Source organism: Mchenga conophoros, linkage group LG8 (genome assembly GCF_057382185.1).
Source record: "Mchenga conophoros isolate Kocher_MC1m ecotype Shallow Benthic linkage group LG8, M_conophoros_male_GT1.1, whole genome shotgun sequence".
NCBI classification, from domain to species: domain Eukaryota; kingdom Metazoa; phylum Chordata; class Actinopteri; order Cichliformes; family Cichlidae; genus Mchenga; species Mchenga conophoros.
In genome coordinates this window covers 30,988,176-31,004,536 of record NC_140533.1, presented here as the reverse complement: position 1 = coordinate 31,004,536, position 16,361 = coordinate 30,988,176, and the positions used below count along the sequence as shown (strand labels likewise).

General features: G+C 47.9%; 1 protein-coding gene across 1 annotated transcript in view; it reads left to right on the top strand.

Moving 5' to 3' along the window:
• Positions 1–16,361, top strand: part of ankfn1a (ankyrin repeat and fibronectin type III domain containing 1a) — a 103,498-nt gene that overhangs the window by 8,334 nt on the left and 78,803 nt on the right. Inside the window, exons 5-6 of the mRNA XM_085285613.1 lie at positions 2,344–2,600; positions 14,932–14,969. Of these exons, the coding sequence (XP_085141739.1) occupies positions 2,344–2,600; positions 14,932–14,969 (295 nt within the window). The remainder of the gene's footprint in view (positions 1–2,343; positions 2,601–14,931; positions 14,970–16,361) is intronic.

The window sequence follows — 16,361 nt, the reverse complement described above, 5'->3', positions numbered from 1 at the left end:
GGGAGAAGAGATGGTGAGAAGGAGGGGAAGAAAGAAAAACAACAAAAAAAACAAAACACCTGGGTCACCTGTATGGAGAAAAAAAACAGAAGAGAAAGCAAACAACAAAGAGCAACATAATAAAAAAAACAGCACCATCACAATAAACTAGCTAGCAGTAGATATCAGTAGATACTAAATAATAAACGATATTGTGCAGCACGCAAGATAGACAGCGCACAATGTGCTTTGAGGCAGCAGCCAAGAAAGCTGTAGTCCGCGTCTGTGAATACCCATGTGTACACCTGTGTGCATACCTGTGTGGATCAGCATGCTTGCATTCCAAAGGTTTCTCCATGTAACAATCTGCTAGAGGGTGTGGGGGGGCCACAGCCCCGTCCTCCACGGTATGAATCAGGTATGGAGGAGATCAAAACTCCAGAAGAAAGCTTTGTAATGAAGACTGTCATTTCCAAAACACTGCCCCCCCCCCCCCCCCCCTGCGTCTGCAGCGCTGGTGAAAAGGCTGTGGAAGTCCCTGTATTAAACACGTAGACCTGTGACACAAAAATCACCAAACTCGGACGACCGCAGACTGTTTTCCTTCGTGGTGATGAAGGAAAACGCTGGGTTGGCATGTAGAAGGGCATTTATTCCCTTCAAAGACCTGCAGTTCAAAAAAAGCGCCCCCCGACAGCCAAACCCATCTGTTCTCTGATTGGATTGTTTAATTTGTGATTGACATGACATTCACCAATCAGATGAAAGGAAGAAAAATAGGGTCAAAATTCGTAGTTGTAACTTGCAGGGGTTTTTTGGACTTCCTGCAGTCTGTGTCTGGGTGTAGGTGTGCTGTGTGTCCAGCAGAGGGAGCTGTGAGTCCAGCTGAGTGAGGAAGGGCACCTGTGCTGATCAGCTGAGCTTCACACAGACTTTATTCATAAATGATTCAAAGTGTGTCGTGAGCGCTGTGCTTTCATGTTTCCTGTCTTCAGGATCATCCACACACCTGCGTGCTTCCACGCCCACATTCGTCCTTATAAGGAGAGTTTACCTCCTGGATGGTGGAAGATGGTGAAGCTGTTCTACAGTCACACAGTCATGATGAAGGAGCAGGTGACCACTCTGTGTTTGGCCTCCTCACACGGAGCAGCAGCGAGCACCCTGTGAGGCGGTGCACGGCGAGAGGGATGGCCTTTGGTGGCCACTCGCCATCACTGTGACCAGCGCGTGTTGCCTTCACTGTTTGATGGTTTGTGGGACTTTCTGTGTGGCGCTCACAGGGCCGGTTCGCTTCGTTGTTGTTGTTCGTCTGATGTCCTGCGCCCACAGTGAGTTTGTGGTCAGGAGGGCGTCTTGGCGTGGTGGCATGGCGATGACACAGAGCTGAGGACGCAGAATAAGCCTTCAAACCTTCCTCCCTTTCATGAACCAGGCGGATTCAAACCTCTCCTGGTGAATGAAATCGATTGGCTGCACTCGGTGTTCGTCTGTGAGCGCTCGCAGGCGAGCTGAATGGATTTCCTCCTCATCAAACATTTATCGTGCTGCCTGGTTTGGTGCCTTACCTCCAGCGTTAACCTGACCCTCAGGAACACGGCCCACGGCGAGGCTCACGTTTCATCGCACGCACCTGTGGAAGCAAACAGGCTGGAGCACGATGTCCTCAAACACGCGCCCCTCCGTCTGCGGTCGTGTTTTTGAGCACCAGGAAACGCAAAGCAATAACTCAGAGTAAACTGCAGCTGAAATACATAAAGTCTGATTTATTTATTCAAAGAAATCAATTTCAGGTAAAAAGTAACCTGGATAAATACCAGTCATGTTTCACGTTTCACTTAGTTAGCTGTAACGTTTCACAGGAAGTGATGTAACAAAGCTCCACGGAGAGTTTACATCTGAGAAAATGAAAGTGGGCACGTAGCGGTGTCAGCTTTGGTCTGTGCTGCAAGCCGCCTTGTCACCCACCTCCTCCTCTTTTCTCTCGAGCTCGTGCTGATGTTCAGCCAGATGTTGATTATAAAGTTTGAGTGTGTGAACGGCTGCTGATGAAATTATCCACGTTCTCATAACGACGTGTGTGTGCAGCTGTGGGTGTGTGTGTGTTTACATCAGCTGTGGATCTGCACGTGCTCAGTGAGCGCCGTTTTGTCTCTGGTTAAAAAGGTTGACGTGGAGATTTGAATGTGAGCCACAAGCTGCCGACGCCCTCGGCCTCCTCATGTAGTTTTAATGCAGCAGCTCAGGTGGTCAGCTTACACCTGACCCACTCTCACACACACACACACACACACACACACACTGTGGGTGAGTGGGAACACGACACCGCCCCCCTGACGCAGCAGGGCTCTGGTTTCTCTGCAGGCTCTGTTCAGCGGGACTTGTGGTCACCTGATCCGTCCCCGGGGTCGAGGAGGAGTGGAGGAGGAGGAGCAGGTGCGAGGAGTCTTCCCCTGGGGGAGGCGGCCCGAGTTTCCCTGCCGTGGGCCACAGACCGGGCGCTGCTGAGAAAGACGATTTCGGTGGACGACCGTCTGCTGCAGCCGGTGGGCGGCGAGCAGCGACACCTGAGGCTGCTGAGCCGGCTGGAGAGAGGCCGGAAGAAACTCCGCAGCATCCACGTAAGTCTGGATTTCCTCTTATCTGATTACGTTTACTAAAGCTGACCTCTGACCCCAGCTTCCATCATCAGAACAGGACAGGAAGTGCTTTCACACCTTCTCCCAGGTGCTGTTTGTGGGAAACGCAGCTGTTTCCCGATGAACAGCTTTTATCTTTGTAGCTGCTCTCGTGGTCACCGCTGTGCTCGGAGCGTTTGTGTGTTTTTGTTGTGTGTCAGACTCTCAGCGGCGCCGCCTCGACCAGCCTCGTGCCGCGGTGAGTCAGCGTGCCTCACGTTTGACACAGCTTCAACAGGGAAACCTTTGCCAGCAGTGAGAAAAACCGCGACGCTTCGCTGTCCCCGCCCACTGTGTCCACCTCGGACACAGTGGGCGGTAGGTCAGAGGTCACGAGCGTGGCTATGGCGTCTGTTTTGGTCACCTCCAGCAGCTCTAATTAGTCAGACGGTGGGAGGGAGCGGATTTTCCCACCGCTGCTGTGATGTCACAGGAAAGAGGAAGATGGATTGGTTGCTTTGTAAAAGACTGGGCGGGCTTTAGAGGAGTGGGTCATTGTTGCATCGATGACGGAGGACATGCCGATCCGCCCGAGCAGAGGTGCGATCGATACTGACGTCAGGATCGTTCAGTCAGGATGAGTTTATGATGCGAAGACAAAAGAAAGACGAGGAGAGAAAACGTGAAACACAGGACCAGTCTATTTCCTGAACATAGCAGCGATGCTTCTCACTCTGGAGCCTCTGGTGGGCGTTAGAGGAACTGCAGGAGAAACATCATGAGCTGAAATCATGAAACACACACATCAGGAAACAAGAGGAAAAGGATCCGCCTCCATCATCGTCACCATCATCAGCGTGAGCGTCCAGACTCGCTCTGGGAGCCGCGCTGGGGATGGATCCATTGATAGATCATTTTGAGCTTTTCTTTAATCTCAGGACTAATTCTGATGTTAGGTCGGTTTCGTCACCTCAGTGTGGCCTAAACAGCCTTAAAGGCAGAAACATAAAGACGTCCTCGTGTTTGAGCTTCAGCTGACGAGGTTTGTTACTCTGTCGCTGAAACGCTGTCCTGCATTCGTCTCCGCTCGCTCTCTCTTTTTCTCTCTCAGCCAACAAACTGTTTCGTGTTTTTGTCCAATCAGCAGCCAGATTAGTGATAACTCTGACTGACGGAGCGATGTCTCGCTGTGAGCAGAGCAGCTGGCGGTTCCTCCTCCATCCGCTCCGTCGTGTCTGCGTCAGCGTCCGGCTGACGGCACAGAAACATCCCGGTGACTCAGCAGCGCTCCCGTCATAAACCCGGGGAAACGGCGCCTTTGTTTGCGCGCGGGGCGGGGACGCATCCCGCTCCAGCGTTCAGCCGTTAAACGGCAGCTTTCTGGGAATCGTGACCCCGACAGCGCGACGCTGTGATGTCACTCCAAAGTCTGTTTGTTCCGGCTCAGCGGCTTTTACAGGAACACCGCGTTACTTTAAAACTTTCTAGAGAAAATCAAAGATTCTGACATTAAATCAGAGTTTCAGGTAAAAAAAGACTAAAAGGCAAAATTTTAGAAAACACAAACTAAAAAAGTCAAAATGATTATTTAAAAATCAAGTTGAAATTCTTAATTTATAAAAACAGTGAAAAATTAATTTCAGTTGGTTTTGTTTTAGTCCCAGTTTTGATAAAAATGTATAATTATTAACATTAAAACAGAATACTTTGACTCAAAATTTAAATAACTGAATTCTCATGTAACACAAACTCATCACGGGCTGCGATGAGCTTCCATACATCCGTGTTTCCCGCCTCTGTGTGAGCTTCATGTCACGTTCTGTTTTAACCATCAGTAGTAACAGGCCTCTCCTCCTGAGCACCAGCAGGGGGCGCCCTCCTCATCCGCTGGGCCTGTTTAATGTGACTGCAGCTGCTGCAGGAAGCGATGATTCACCCTGCTGAGTACGCAGGGCAGGTACTCAGACCCCCCATCGTACCTGAGCCCCAGGAGGAAGATTTCCCAGACGAGCCATCTAAATCCTGAGTTTTAGCGACACCTAATTCGTCGACTCTCATTCCAGGTCCCCGCCCCTCAGACCAGTTAATGAACACCTGCCTGCTCTAAACTCCTCCCCCTGCTTCCTGCTCCTTCATGACTCTAACATGAACATCATCAGGAAACAGTTCAGCTGGCTCGTTTCCTCACAGACTTCAGAGGAGTCGCCCCCTGCTGGGCGTTAGAGGGAGCACAGGTTGAAGGTACTCGCTGTGCCTCGGTTTTTCTTCTTGGTTATGTTAAACAGTGTGGATGATGTCACAGCAAACAGCCCCGTTTACTGTCACCGAACAATCGTGATGATGTCGGGCGAGCTCGGTGGGGTTTGGTGATCCTTCAGCTGTGAGTTACTTTTTAAAAACTCATTATTTGTTACCTGTGAAACTGAATAAATGACACAAATGATTGAACTGGTGGATGTTTTGGGGTAAAGAGCGGCGGATTGGAGCAGCATCTGCTGGTCGCTGCACGCAGCAGGCTGTGGTCAGCTGATCCAAGGTAAAACAGTGATGGACGACCCTCATTCGCGGAGAGATTTCCTGTGTATGGATTCATTTATCTGATTGTTTTGAGTGAGCAACCGCCAAGTTTAAACAGCCAATCAGCAGAGGGTTGGTGCTTTTGCCCCACTGTAGGGAACTTTTAGGGAACAGTAACTTCATTAAAGTGTTTGCAGGACTTTTATTTGTGTGACACGTTCAGTCAGCAGCAGCGCGTTCGGCATCCTCGACTCCGCGATGGGGTGATGTGGGCTGAGGCGTGCACACAGGCGGGCTCTGTGCACGCCTCCTGTTTACTCTGACATTTTTCTGTGGCCCGCTCGGCGTCTTTGTACACAAACACTCACACAGTGCTGTATTGAGCGTCCGTGCTCCCGCGGGACTAATCATATCAGCTGCTGCTCCGCTCCAAATCCTCCATGAATCACCTACCGCAAAATCTTAGCTCCGTAAATTCAGCCTGACGTCTTATTACTGCTGATCCTTAAACAAACAGGCTGCGGAGCGCTGGAGTGCTGCCTTCCCCTCATGACAGCGCCGCATTAACCCGCTGCATGCTGAGGCTGCGCGCAAACCACAGCTTCACTCCTCACCATTAATGTAACCACATCCCCCAGTACACCTCCCAGTACGTGTACACCTGTGGTGATGATGATGAGGGTCCAGAGAAATGCTCTGCAGTCGTCAGGCATGACCCAAAACATTAAAGTCGATGAGACCTTGGCTCTGTGACGCTCCGACTTCAAACATAAGAAGAAGAAATTCAAATTATTTATAAACCAAATCACAGCAGTCGCCTCGAAGTGCTTTATGTCGTAAGGTCGACCCTACAATACTACATACAACAATCATATGACCCCCTATGAGCAGCACTTTGGCGACAGTGGGAAGGAAAAACTCCCTTTTAACAGGAAGAAACCTCCAGCAGAACCAGGCTAAGAGAGGGGCGGGGCCATCTGCGATTGGTTCGGGTGAGAGAAGGAAGACAGGATAAGCAGGTATGATTCAGTGCAGAGAGGTCTATTAACACATAGGAAGTGAAGAAGAAGCACCCAGTGCATCATGGGAATCCCCCAGCAGTTTTCTGCTGATCAGCTGATTGAGCTCATGACGTCACCTCGGCGGCGCTCTGTGGCGAGACGGTTCACACGTTTAAAGATTTACTTTTGTGGAAAACCTCAGAGGTTCATGGATGTAGTGAAGGACGTGCAGAGGGCTGCTGGGACAGGAGGAGGTGGAGCAGATGGTCCAGTGTGGCGCCCCCTAAAGGAAGCAGCTAGAAGACGAAGAAAAGGATTCTGCAATTGTTTACAGTCTAAATACATTAATTAATAACAGTTTAATTACAGTGTAGTTATTCATTCACTTGTACCTTTAAACTTTGCACCTTTACATTGTAACAAAGTGTAAACATAAATGTTGCTGTGTGGTTACATCGTGACTGACGTACACCGGTGTAATTAACACTATAAACAACATGTATTATAATGTAATATGATCAAATGTAGTTTAATTAAAAATGTAATAAATAGGTATTTTTTAAATATAGCGTAGTTACAGTTATAAATACTTTTAAGTATAAAGTTTAATAATTACTAACATACTGAAAAAATTATCTTCAAGTATAATTATTTTAATTACATTGCAGTGTGTTAGTATCTGCTATATGTGTAATAAATCCATTCAGGTCATGTTACACAGTGTGATGAAGTACAATAGTGTAGTTACATTAGTGTTGTGGAATTACATTTCAAGCATAAAAAAATCAGGTTGGAAGAGGTCAAAGGTCGTCCTGAGAGGCCTCACTGCTCGCTGTGGCATCCGTGTCTCGTGTTGGACACAGAACATGTCACAACATTAAAGTAAAAGTGGACTTCATGACACGTTCCTCACTGTTTGCTGGGAGTGGGACAGCGTGCAGGCAGCGTGCAGTGGGAGGTCGTGCTGGTGGTGGTAGATAGTTTTGATGATTGTTCACTAACTTTGGATCAATGACCTCACAGCTCACGCTGCTGAACTCTGACCTTTCTTCACACTGGCTGTGGTGGAGCTCATAAAGTTTAAAGTGTGGGTCTGATGGCGCCGCCTCTCTGTGAGCAGCAGCTTGCGGCTGAATCTCACCTGATTGCCGGACCGCCGTGCTGCATGACATGTGTGACCACGGCAGTCAGCCTGTCAGTCACCCAGCGGGTGGGCCCTGCCAGGAGGGGGGCCTCAGCCTCCCCCGTCTGCGGGCTCCCCGCCCGGCCATGAATGCCGGCATTGGAGGGCTAATTAGCCCGAGGAGAGGCCAACAGGCCGGCTACACAGAAAGCCTTGTTCACATTAGAAAAGAGAAGCAGGAGCGGGAGGGGCTCGGCCGTCTGCAGTCAGCGCCGTCCACCCGCCGCGTGGCGAGCGTACAGGAGAACAGGAGGTTAGTTCAAATTAGCGGTGACGCTTAACAGGCAGGCTGAGTCAGTGAGGTCCCTTCAGGTCTGATCACTGCAGATCGAGCTGGGTATCGATACAGATGTTCAGCATCAGCCCAGAGAGGCTCTCCTCCTGCGCTTACACTCAGAGTGAGGTAGATGAGGCCTCACAGCTGATAAAGTACTGTAAAGATAAAAGCATGTAAGCGTTATCAGTGACAGATGCAAGCAGCTCTTTTTGTCTGCTGAAGTCAAACTCTCCAAGAAGCAGACTCAGCTGTTTTTAAGACTGTTTCTATCATGCAGCAAAAAAACAGACTGCAGCTAAAAGATAGCCTTCATGATGTCATCCACTCCACTGCTAATAATGCAGGCTGACTGCTGCTCCCTGGTGGACGTTAGCGGAACTCCTGAAACGCGCCCTCTGCAGGCAGAGATGGTAAATGGCCTGTATTTATATAGCGCTTTACTAGTCCCTAAGGACCCCAAAGCGCTTTACATATCCAGTCATCCACCCATTCACTCACACATTCACACACTGGTGATGGCAGCTACGTTGTAGCCACAGCCACCCTGGGGCGCACTGACAGAGGCGAGGCTGCCGGACACTGGCGCCACCGGGCCCTCTGACCACCACCAGTAGGCAACGGGTGAAGTGTCTTGCCCAAGGACACAATGGCCAAGATTGTCTGACCCAGGGCTCGAACCAGCAACCTTCCGATTACAAGGCGAACTCCCAACTCTTGAGCCACGATCGCCCGACAGAGAGAGCAGAGAGAGCAGCTGCATAACCTTAACCTTTTATTTTCATGTCGCCACTATGAAAAAGAAAGTGTGGCAATTAAAGCGCTGCTCCATCTTGTGGTTGAAACTGGTGTTACATGAAAGTTTAGCACAACGTTTTGTCTTTAACACAAACACAGAAGATTTGAGTGTTTTTAAACGGTCCGGTCTCCGTGAAGCTTCATGTTTCTGACGCACTGAGCTGAACAGGAAGACGGACTCTGCTTTCACAGACAGAGAAAAACAAAAGAAGGTAAAATTATAAGTGAACACCAGCAAAAAGGTCAGAGCTGGCGGCATTAATTGAAAGTAAAGTCTGGGCTGCGTCCCTCACCCCCAACTCTTTGCGCTACAACTTCCTGTGACATTAAAGCGCGAACAAAGACGGGCCGGCTGGGCGTGTTGACATTCAGAGAAATACCAGCAGAGTGAAGGAGGAAGTGATGAAGGCTCGAGGTCTGAGACCCTCCGCCTCTTTGTTCTCTGAGCACCTCTGCCAGGATCTGAAGGGCTTTAAAGGCACACACCTGGACAGGAACCTTTCTTCACCTTTCCACAGGGACACCATCACTCTACCCCAGCCAATCAGAGGCCGACTTTGAGAGGCTCTGCTAAACCGTGCTGATGCTTGTAACGACACACCTGACCTCCTCAGAAATCTGATCCTGAAAAAGAACGTATTCATATTGTGCTGCTCTGCACATTAATTAGGTCATCCATGATTATTGATCGTGCAGGTGCACGTGTCCTGAGCTTTGTGTCAATGAGGCCGTCCTCTGACAGGAAGTCCTCACAGGAAATGGGCCGATTCAGAGAAAAGGAGGTGAAGGTGACCAATTAAACTCAGAGGCCGGTGAAGTCTGTGGCGAACGCCGACACGAACAAAGAGATGAAGCTGCTGGCCTGCTTTTGTTCAGACTTCAGAGTCGCGCTCGCCGCTGCATCGCCAAAGTCCTTCAGCTGACTCGAAACAGCCGGAGTCAGCTCAGACCTCGGGTTTGTTTCGGCGATCACACCGGAAACACTCAGCAAGTCTTTCTTCTGCCTGTGACTCTCAGCGATGACCTCGTCTTACAGGCGGCGAGAACAAAGCCTCCAGGACGCCCTCGTCGAATCGGAGGAAGAGCGTCTGAAGTAATGAGCACCTTTCTGCAGGAACGAGGCGTGCTGAGAAATCACAGACAGTGATGGACGCTTTCAGAGCAGCACTGAACCCGATGAAGGGCGGGTCACGCCCATTACCCCGACACGCCACTGCCGAGCCGCTCATGGGCGTGAACTCGCTGTCAGGAAATACCTGAAAGAGCTTCAGATGCTGGTTTTTCTCAGAGCTGCTGGTTTCACGAAACACGAAGCAGCTGTTAGTGTGAATATTGAGCGGCCAGGTTTAAGGTTTATTCCTGCAGGTGGGGGTTTAGAGGATGGGTGGGGGTTGGGTTCATGCTGGCACAGAGAAGTGCAGGAACATTAAACACTGTTAAAAGCACCCCCTCTCCAACAGTTCTGCACTGCTGTTCTGTGTAGTTCTGAGGACGGAGCGTCGGTCTGACTGAACTGAGGAGAAAAATACGACTTTCAGCGTGTCGGGGGTGGAGCCCCGCCGGGCGCCGCATTGTTTGAGCATCTTCAGGCCTTCCAGCGTCTCAGAGAGCCGAAGCACTGTGTACAGATAGCAATTTTCCCTCGCAGCGTCCTCTCCGGTCGTCAAGGCAACTGAATACTTTCACCCTGAATCAAACCGACCTCCTCCTCCTCCTGCATCCAGCATCCTTCATGCATGGAAAGACTCAGCAAACACTGTTTATTTCCCCCAGAGGGGAGCAGGCAGGGACTGCTGATGTTTAAACAGGTGACACCGGTGATTACACAGCAACTCAGAAGCACCTCAGATTTATTTTATGCTCACGTCTAAGCGCATCTGACGCGACGTGACACGTGACCGAGTGTTTAAAAGTTTTTACAACATCACGAATATAAGAAAGCACCAAAACCTGCAGTTCCTCTGGTGTCCTGCAGAGGCGCTATGCGCTACGCAGCAATAACGAAATGACTGACGCTGTGGGTCAAACGTTTATGCGTGCTTGACGTATTACCTTCTTTGTTGTGATTACTCAAAAAAGTAATCTATTACACAGAATACACAGAACTTTAAAGTAATGCAGTATGTTACTTCATTACTCCTGAGAAAAGGTCATTTGCTGTACTCGTGAAGTTGCTTTGATGTTACTCTGTAATAGGGCTGAACGATTATGGAAAATAATCTAATTGCGATTTTTTGCCCCAATATTGCGATTGCGATGCGATATGCGATTATTTTTTAAGGTCTTTGTCTTCTGTATTATTAAACAAAGACAAGCAATACATCATATAGTATGGCCAATACTATATTACATTAATTTTAAACTGTTCTTTCCTGGAAGACAGACTTCTGTTATGATGACATGAGGTGATGCATGAATTGATGACTGACATTTTTATTTAACTTCTTCAATCACAACAGTATATTTGAACATACACAATAGTTTATTTTTAGCTTACAAACATCTGAGCATAAAGTGCTGACAAGGAACCCTGGTGTAAACATTAAAATGAAAGTCAGTACAATGTGCAGATTGCAGAAATATACATAAACAAAATCAGTGGCTTTACCACACTCAGTTTTTCGACATCTGTGAACTACTAGACAGTCATTCAATTAAAAAATAATATTAAATAAATAAAACTAATAAATAAAAAATACACACATCTTACTGATCTCTGCAGTCAGTAACATTACACATAAAGTGCAAACATAATAGCAATTGTATAAACACACACACAAACACGCCTTTAAAGTTTAAAGGCGTGAAATTGGACGGTCTAGTTCTGATTAGCGTCACCGCTGTCTCGGTGGAGTTTAATAAACTCGGCCGTCTGCTTCTTGCTATCTAAAATATAACCAGACACTGGTGTAAATTCTCGACTGTCTCATACTTCTGTTTAATAAGTTTTCTGTTTGACGTTTAGTCAGCTGTGTGAAAACCAAGGAGGAACCCACCCGGGGGATTAATAAAGTTTTATTTTATCTAATCTAATAACTTTAATCTCAGCCAAACCGATTTACTCACGAACAAACAAAACACTGAAAAAAGCCCAACAATAACATTTTTAGGTTGTCTAAGTGACTTATATATTACGTTTAACCCGAGCAGCGAAACTCCGCGGTGATCTGAAAATGATGTGCCGGGAGTTGTGCCGTTCTCGGCCGCATCAGTAACCCTCGAGCTCCCGGCTAGCTGTCGAGCTGGTGGGTAGCAGACGCCTCTGAAAACGTCGAAGCACTTTTGCAAATATGGGATATCTTGATAAACCGAGCAGATATTTGATGTTTACACAGCTACTTTCTCGCCTGAAAATATGTTAAAAGTTTATTTTGTGACCCAGAAAGATTAGTATGAGTAATTTTAAAACTTAGTAGCGGCCGCCATTGCTGGAAACTGGAGTTTGGCTGGGCCGCGCTATGAATTCTGGGATACGGTAGTAATTTGGACAGCCTTCGGCGCGTCGCTGTGACGTAATCGGTCTACAAATGCAGCCTCAGGAGGATGCAGCCCATGAATTTGGACATGTCCAGAGTATAATCGCAGCCTTTGCGGTTAGAAAATTGCACTTGATCATGTCGCGATATTATCGCAAATGCGATATATCGTTCAGCCCTACTCTGTAATATAGCTCGAACACGCTGTCTCATAATCACCATTTAATATAAACCTGAGGCTCCACGCCAACACAACTCCCTGACGAGTAGGGATGGGTATCGAAACCCGGTTCTTGTTGAGAACCGGTTCCTACTGTTTCATTTCCTTGGAATCGTTTGCCATGTTTGCAAACGATTCCCTTATCGATTCCAGTCGCCCCGAATGACGTCACTACGTTGCGGAGCGTCATTTACCTGGCAGGAAACATGGCGCCTAAGCGGCTCAAACGCTCAAAAGTTTGGTCATACTTTACGAGAACGGATGACAACAGGGCAACTTGCAATACTTGCAAAGTAGATACTTCATTTACGGGAGGAAACACTACGAATATGCAAAAGCATTTGCTCACAAACACGCGATAACCTTAAATGAATGTCATGTTTTTAATTCGCTCCAGACTCGTGAATCTCAACCCAGCAGCAGCGGTAGCGTTTGCACGTCCTCTCCCGTTAATGCGGCAGGTAAATAATCAACTAACAGTGCATATTATGTTAGCGCGATCTGCCTTATTACAAACCTGCCATTACTGTGCATTTAGTGACCATGATGAGAGAGGCAGTCTCAGATGCTGGCAGCTCTCGCTGCAGTCTGCCGGCAGCGTCTCCTTTCAGGCCAGGATAGACGAATGTCACCGAGCAGTGACTCAGTTTGTGGTCAAAGGCTTGCACCCGTTTGCCACAGCAGATGATTTTCAGTAAGTGAATGTGTTTAATTGTAGGCAGGGACATTACTGGATATTCTTGTGTAATTGCTACAGAATAATTTATGTTATACTTTGTTATTGCTACAGAAGAATATTTATTTTATTATTTTACATTTACAATGTTTTTTCCCGGGGACCCTGTGACACCCCATTGAAGAGCCGCAGGCTGGATCTCTTAAGATCTCACTGTTGGGTTTGTAAGGCCATGTTACTCCTAAATTTCTATCTTGTTCAAAGAGAAGATATAAAACAAAGTTCTAAGCTAATCGACCTTAGTGTTCTCCTTTTTAAAAAGAATCGATAAAGAATCGAATCGTTAAACGGAATCGAAAATGGAATCGGAATCGTGAAAATCTTATCGATACCCATCCCTACTGATGAGGACACACGTCTCTCAGATCTATGTCTTAGTAACTCAAAGCAAACATGAAAACCAGCACAGAAACTCGATCGTCACGGTGATTCTGCTTTAAAAATTCTGCCTCATCATCTTCTTGTTCCTGTTTTTTAGTTCAGGCTCCGGCCGCGGGGGTCGCCATTCGCTCTGCTCACTCTGGGTTCTTGGCTAGCTTAGCGTTAGCATGCTGTATGTGCAAGTTGCAAAGAAGCGAAGTGTTAGCAGCACAATGCTCGTGTTTCTGTCCTAGATGCAGCTTGAACTTTACCAAAAATGTGCTTATATGCTCCAGACTGCGTCGCCATTTCCTCTGACACGTGAACTGAAATCAGCTGATTAGCTGATAAGCAGGATCAATAGGCAGACTAACGATTCCCATCCCTGGGCGTGGCCTGTGGCTTCACCTGAACTGGCCCTCTGGTTTGCGGTTGTGCTGTTGGAGCCTTGCGAAGCATTTTAATGACATCATCTGACCAATAATGCCGACCTGGAGGCTTCGAAGCGTGTAGAAACGTTTGAAACGACCTCTGGTGGGTGTGGTAAGTAATGCACCGGCGTTGTCGTCCTGAGTGGGGTAACCTGGCTGCTCCTAACCATGAGAATGGAGCCTCCTGCTTAAGGCTGTAAGCGTAACATGTTTCCAACCGACATTCGTCAGTCCAACGATCGACGATGGGCGCCGACTTTTTGAATTCATACATTATGTTTGGAGGGAATATTTTAGCTCCTTTTCTTGTTTCAGTATTAATACAACTACTTTTTGGATTATTCATTTATTTATTTATTGCACCAAATCACACAAAAGACTTAACTTTACATTAGAGACTTTTTTTAATGTTGGCTGGAAGATTTTTAGCTTATTTGTTGTTAGGTGGAGTGTGTAACACAGATCAACACGATTACAGTGGAAACAGAAGCCAGCTCCTCTTCGTTTCCCTCCCTCCATTGTGGTTTGCTATTTAAATAAAATGTCTGTTTCCTCCTCACATCCTCTGCACCGTGTTAGTCCTTTCATATATTCTCTTTGGGAAATCTTCTGTGGATGACTTCCTGGAGTGTTTGAGTCCTCTTACATCTGCACCACCATCACAGTCAGACATGGTGGTGTGATGGTCTGCAGCTGCTTGACCCAAAAATCCCGAAGTTACAGAGGCTCAGGGGCACTGGGGTTATGCAGCAGGACAATAATCAGAAACACAGCAGCAAGCCCACCTCTGATTGGCTCAGAAGACCAAAACAAAGGCTGTGAAGTGGCCGAGAAACCTTAACCCGTTCAGGCTGGAAACCCTCCAATGGTGACCAAAGCTCGTCCACAGTGACGTGGTCACAGACAGCAGGCTGTAGGTTTGAGGACAGCTGACAGGTGGATGGTTTCCCTCGATGAATGACATCATCGTTTAAAAAAACTCTGGTTTTCTCTGAGTTTGATGATCTGAAACATGTCAGTGAGACAAATATGCAGAACAGCAGGAGATCAGGGAGGAGGCGGGTACTTTCTCACAGTTGCACCTGCTTCTGTTTCACCTGAGATCTGTGATGTCGCTGTGGTAAGCGATGAATAAAGTGGAATAAAAAGAGTGAGCGGGGAGAGTGGACGAGTGCTGCAGTGCTGAGACGCTGCTGCGTCTGCAGAGGGGAACGCATTAATGCGATTTCCTCTGCAGAAACGTGGCGCTGAAGTGGAATAGAGGTGCTTTAATATGTGTCACTGCTCTGCATGGTCCTGCATAGAAATTGGTCATTTTCTCCTCTGTGTCCTCCACAGAGCCCGGGAACCTCGGGGAGGTACGACACCAGGAAAAAGTGAGTGCTCTCTGAAATATTCCCAACATCCCACGTTTGTTTCCTCTTCGCTGCTCGCCTGAATCATTTCCTGTGTAATAAGTCCTGATTTAATAAAACAGGAGGTGCGACCTCCTGAATTCATCCGAGGGATCGAGCTGAGAAACCCGATTATGTCACCGTGCTTATTGCTTTCCACTTTCACTCTCAAAGTTAATAGAAGAGATATTTTAGAGCAAACAGTGTTGCTGTTCTTTGAATTGGGAGCGAGCTCGCAGGTTTGGAGTAACTTTGGAACAACAGCAAATATTCCTCCAGGCTTCTGTCGGTTTAACTCGTCGCCTCAGAGTTTAACTCTGAAGTTAAAGATGTGATAAAACAGAGCCAGAGGGTGCAGGGCGTCGCCATAGCTGCACTCCCTTCATCATCATTGTGGACACAGAAGCTTCCGGGTTGTGGTTTCTGGATCTTCTCTCCAGAGATCTTCTTCATGCATATGATGCTGGCCATTCACACCTCCACCCGAGACCACCAGCTGTGGGTAGTGAGTGCAAAGTCAAGACTGCAGAGGTGGCTTCAAAGGAAGCTCTTCTTCACCTCTGCAGTCAACAAAGAGTTCACCAGTGTGAGCCGGGGGGGGGGGGGGGGGGGGGGGGGGGGGGGCATGATTGGTGCCCCCACCTGCTGACGGATGCCATGTCAGGAGACGACGTCGAAGGCAGAGGTCAGTGCTTTGTACGGTGGACTCCTGCTGCCACCTCCACAGGTGAGTCGAAACATTAAAAACACCTTTGTTAGGGCTTGTTTCAGCTCAGGTTTGGTGTTCTGCATGTGGAGGTGTGCTTCCCAGTAGGATAATTCGTGCTGATTCATGCGACCTCTCTTTCTCTGCTTGGATGGATGTTTCATGGCCACAGAAGCGCGAGGTCATCAGGACCGAGAAAGCTCAAAGGACCTTCTCTCAAACCACAAATGCCGTTGTTACATCGTCAGATTTAGAACATCTCTGAACTCCAAACAAATACATGTGAAGCTTTCTGTCTGAACACCTTTCACAGCTTTCACTGATACAGGATCTGAGTGTCTTTCTTTCACCGGTGGGTCTCTAACTGAAAGGGACCGTGGACGTGTTGTGATGTGGGCTCGTCTTTCACCGAACCTCTGTGGAGGACACGCGCGATGCATCGTGACGAGAAGAAGAAAAGTCGCATTTCTCTACAGATTTTTGCAAAAGCTGAAACACTGGAATCCCAGCTGCCCACAAACACACCTGTGCAGGAGGAACTGGACCTGCTGACTCTTTTTTCAGGACCTCTCTGAAGCTGCATTTTGGTTTTCTTCTTTCACAGCTTTGTTCAAGCGTCAGAGGTCGCAGCTGCAGAACTTCAGAAACTAACATAGAGTTCATGAAGC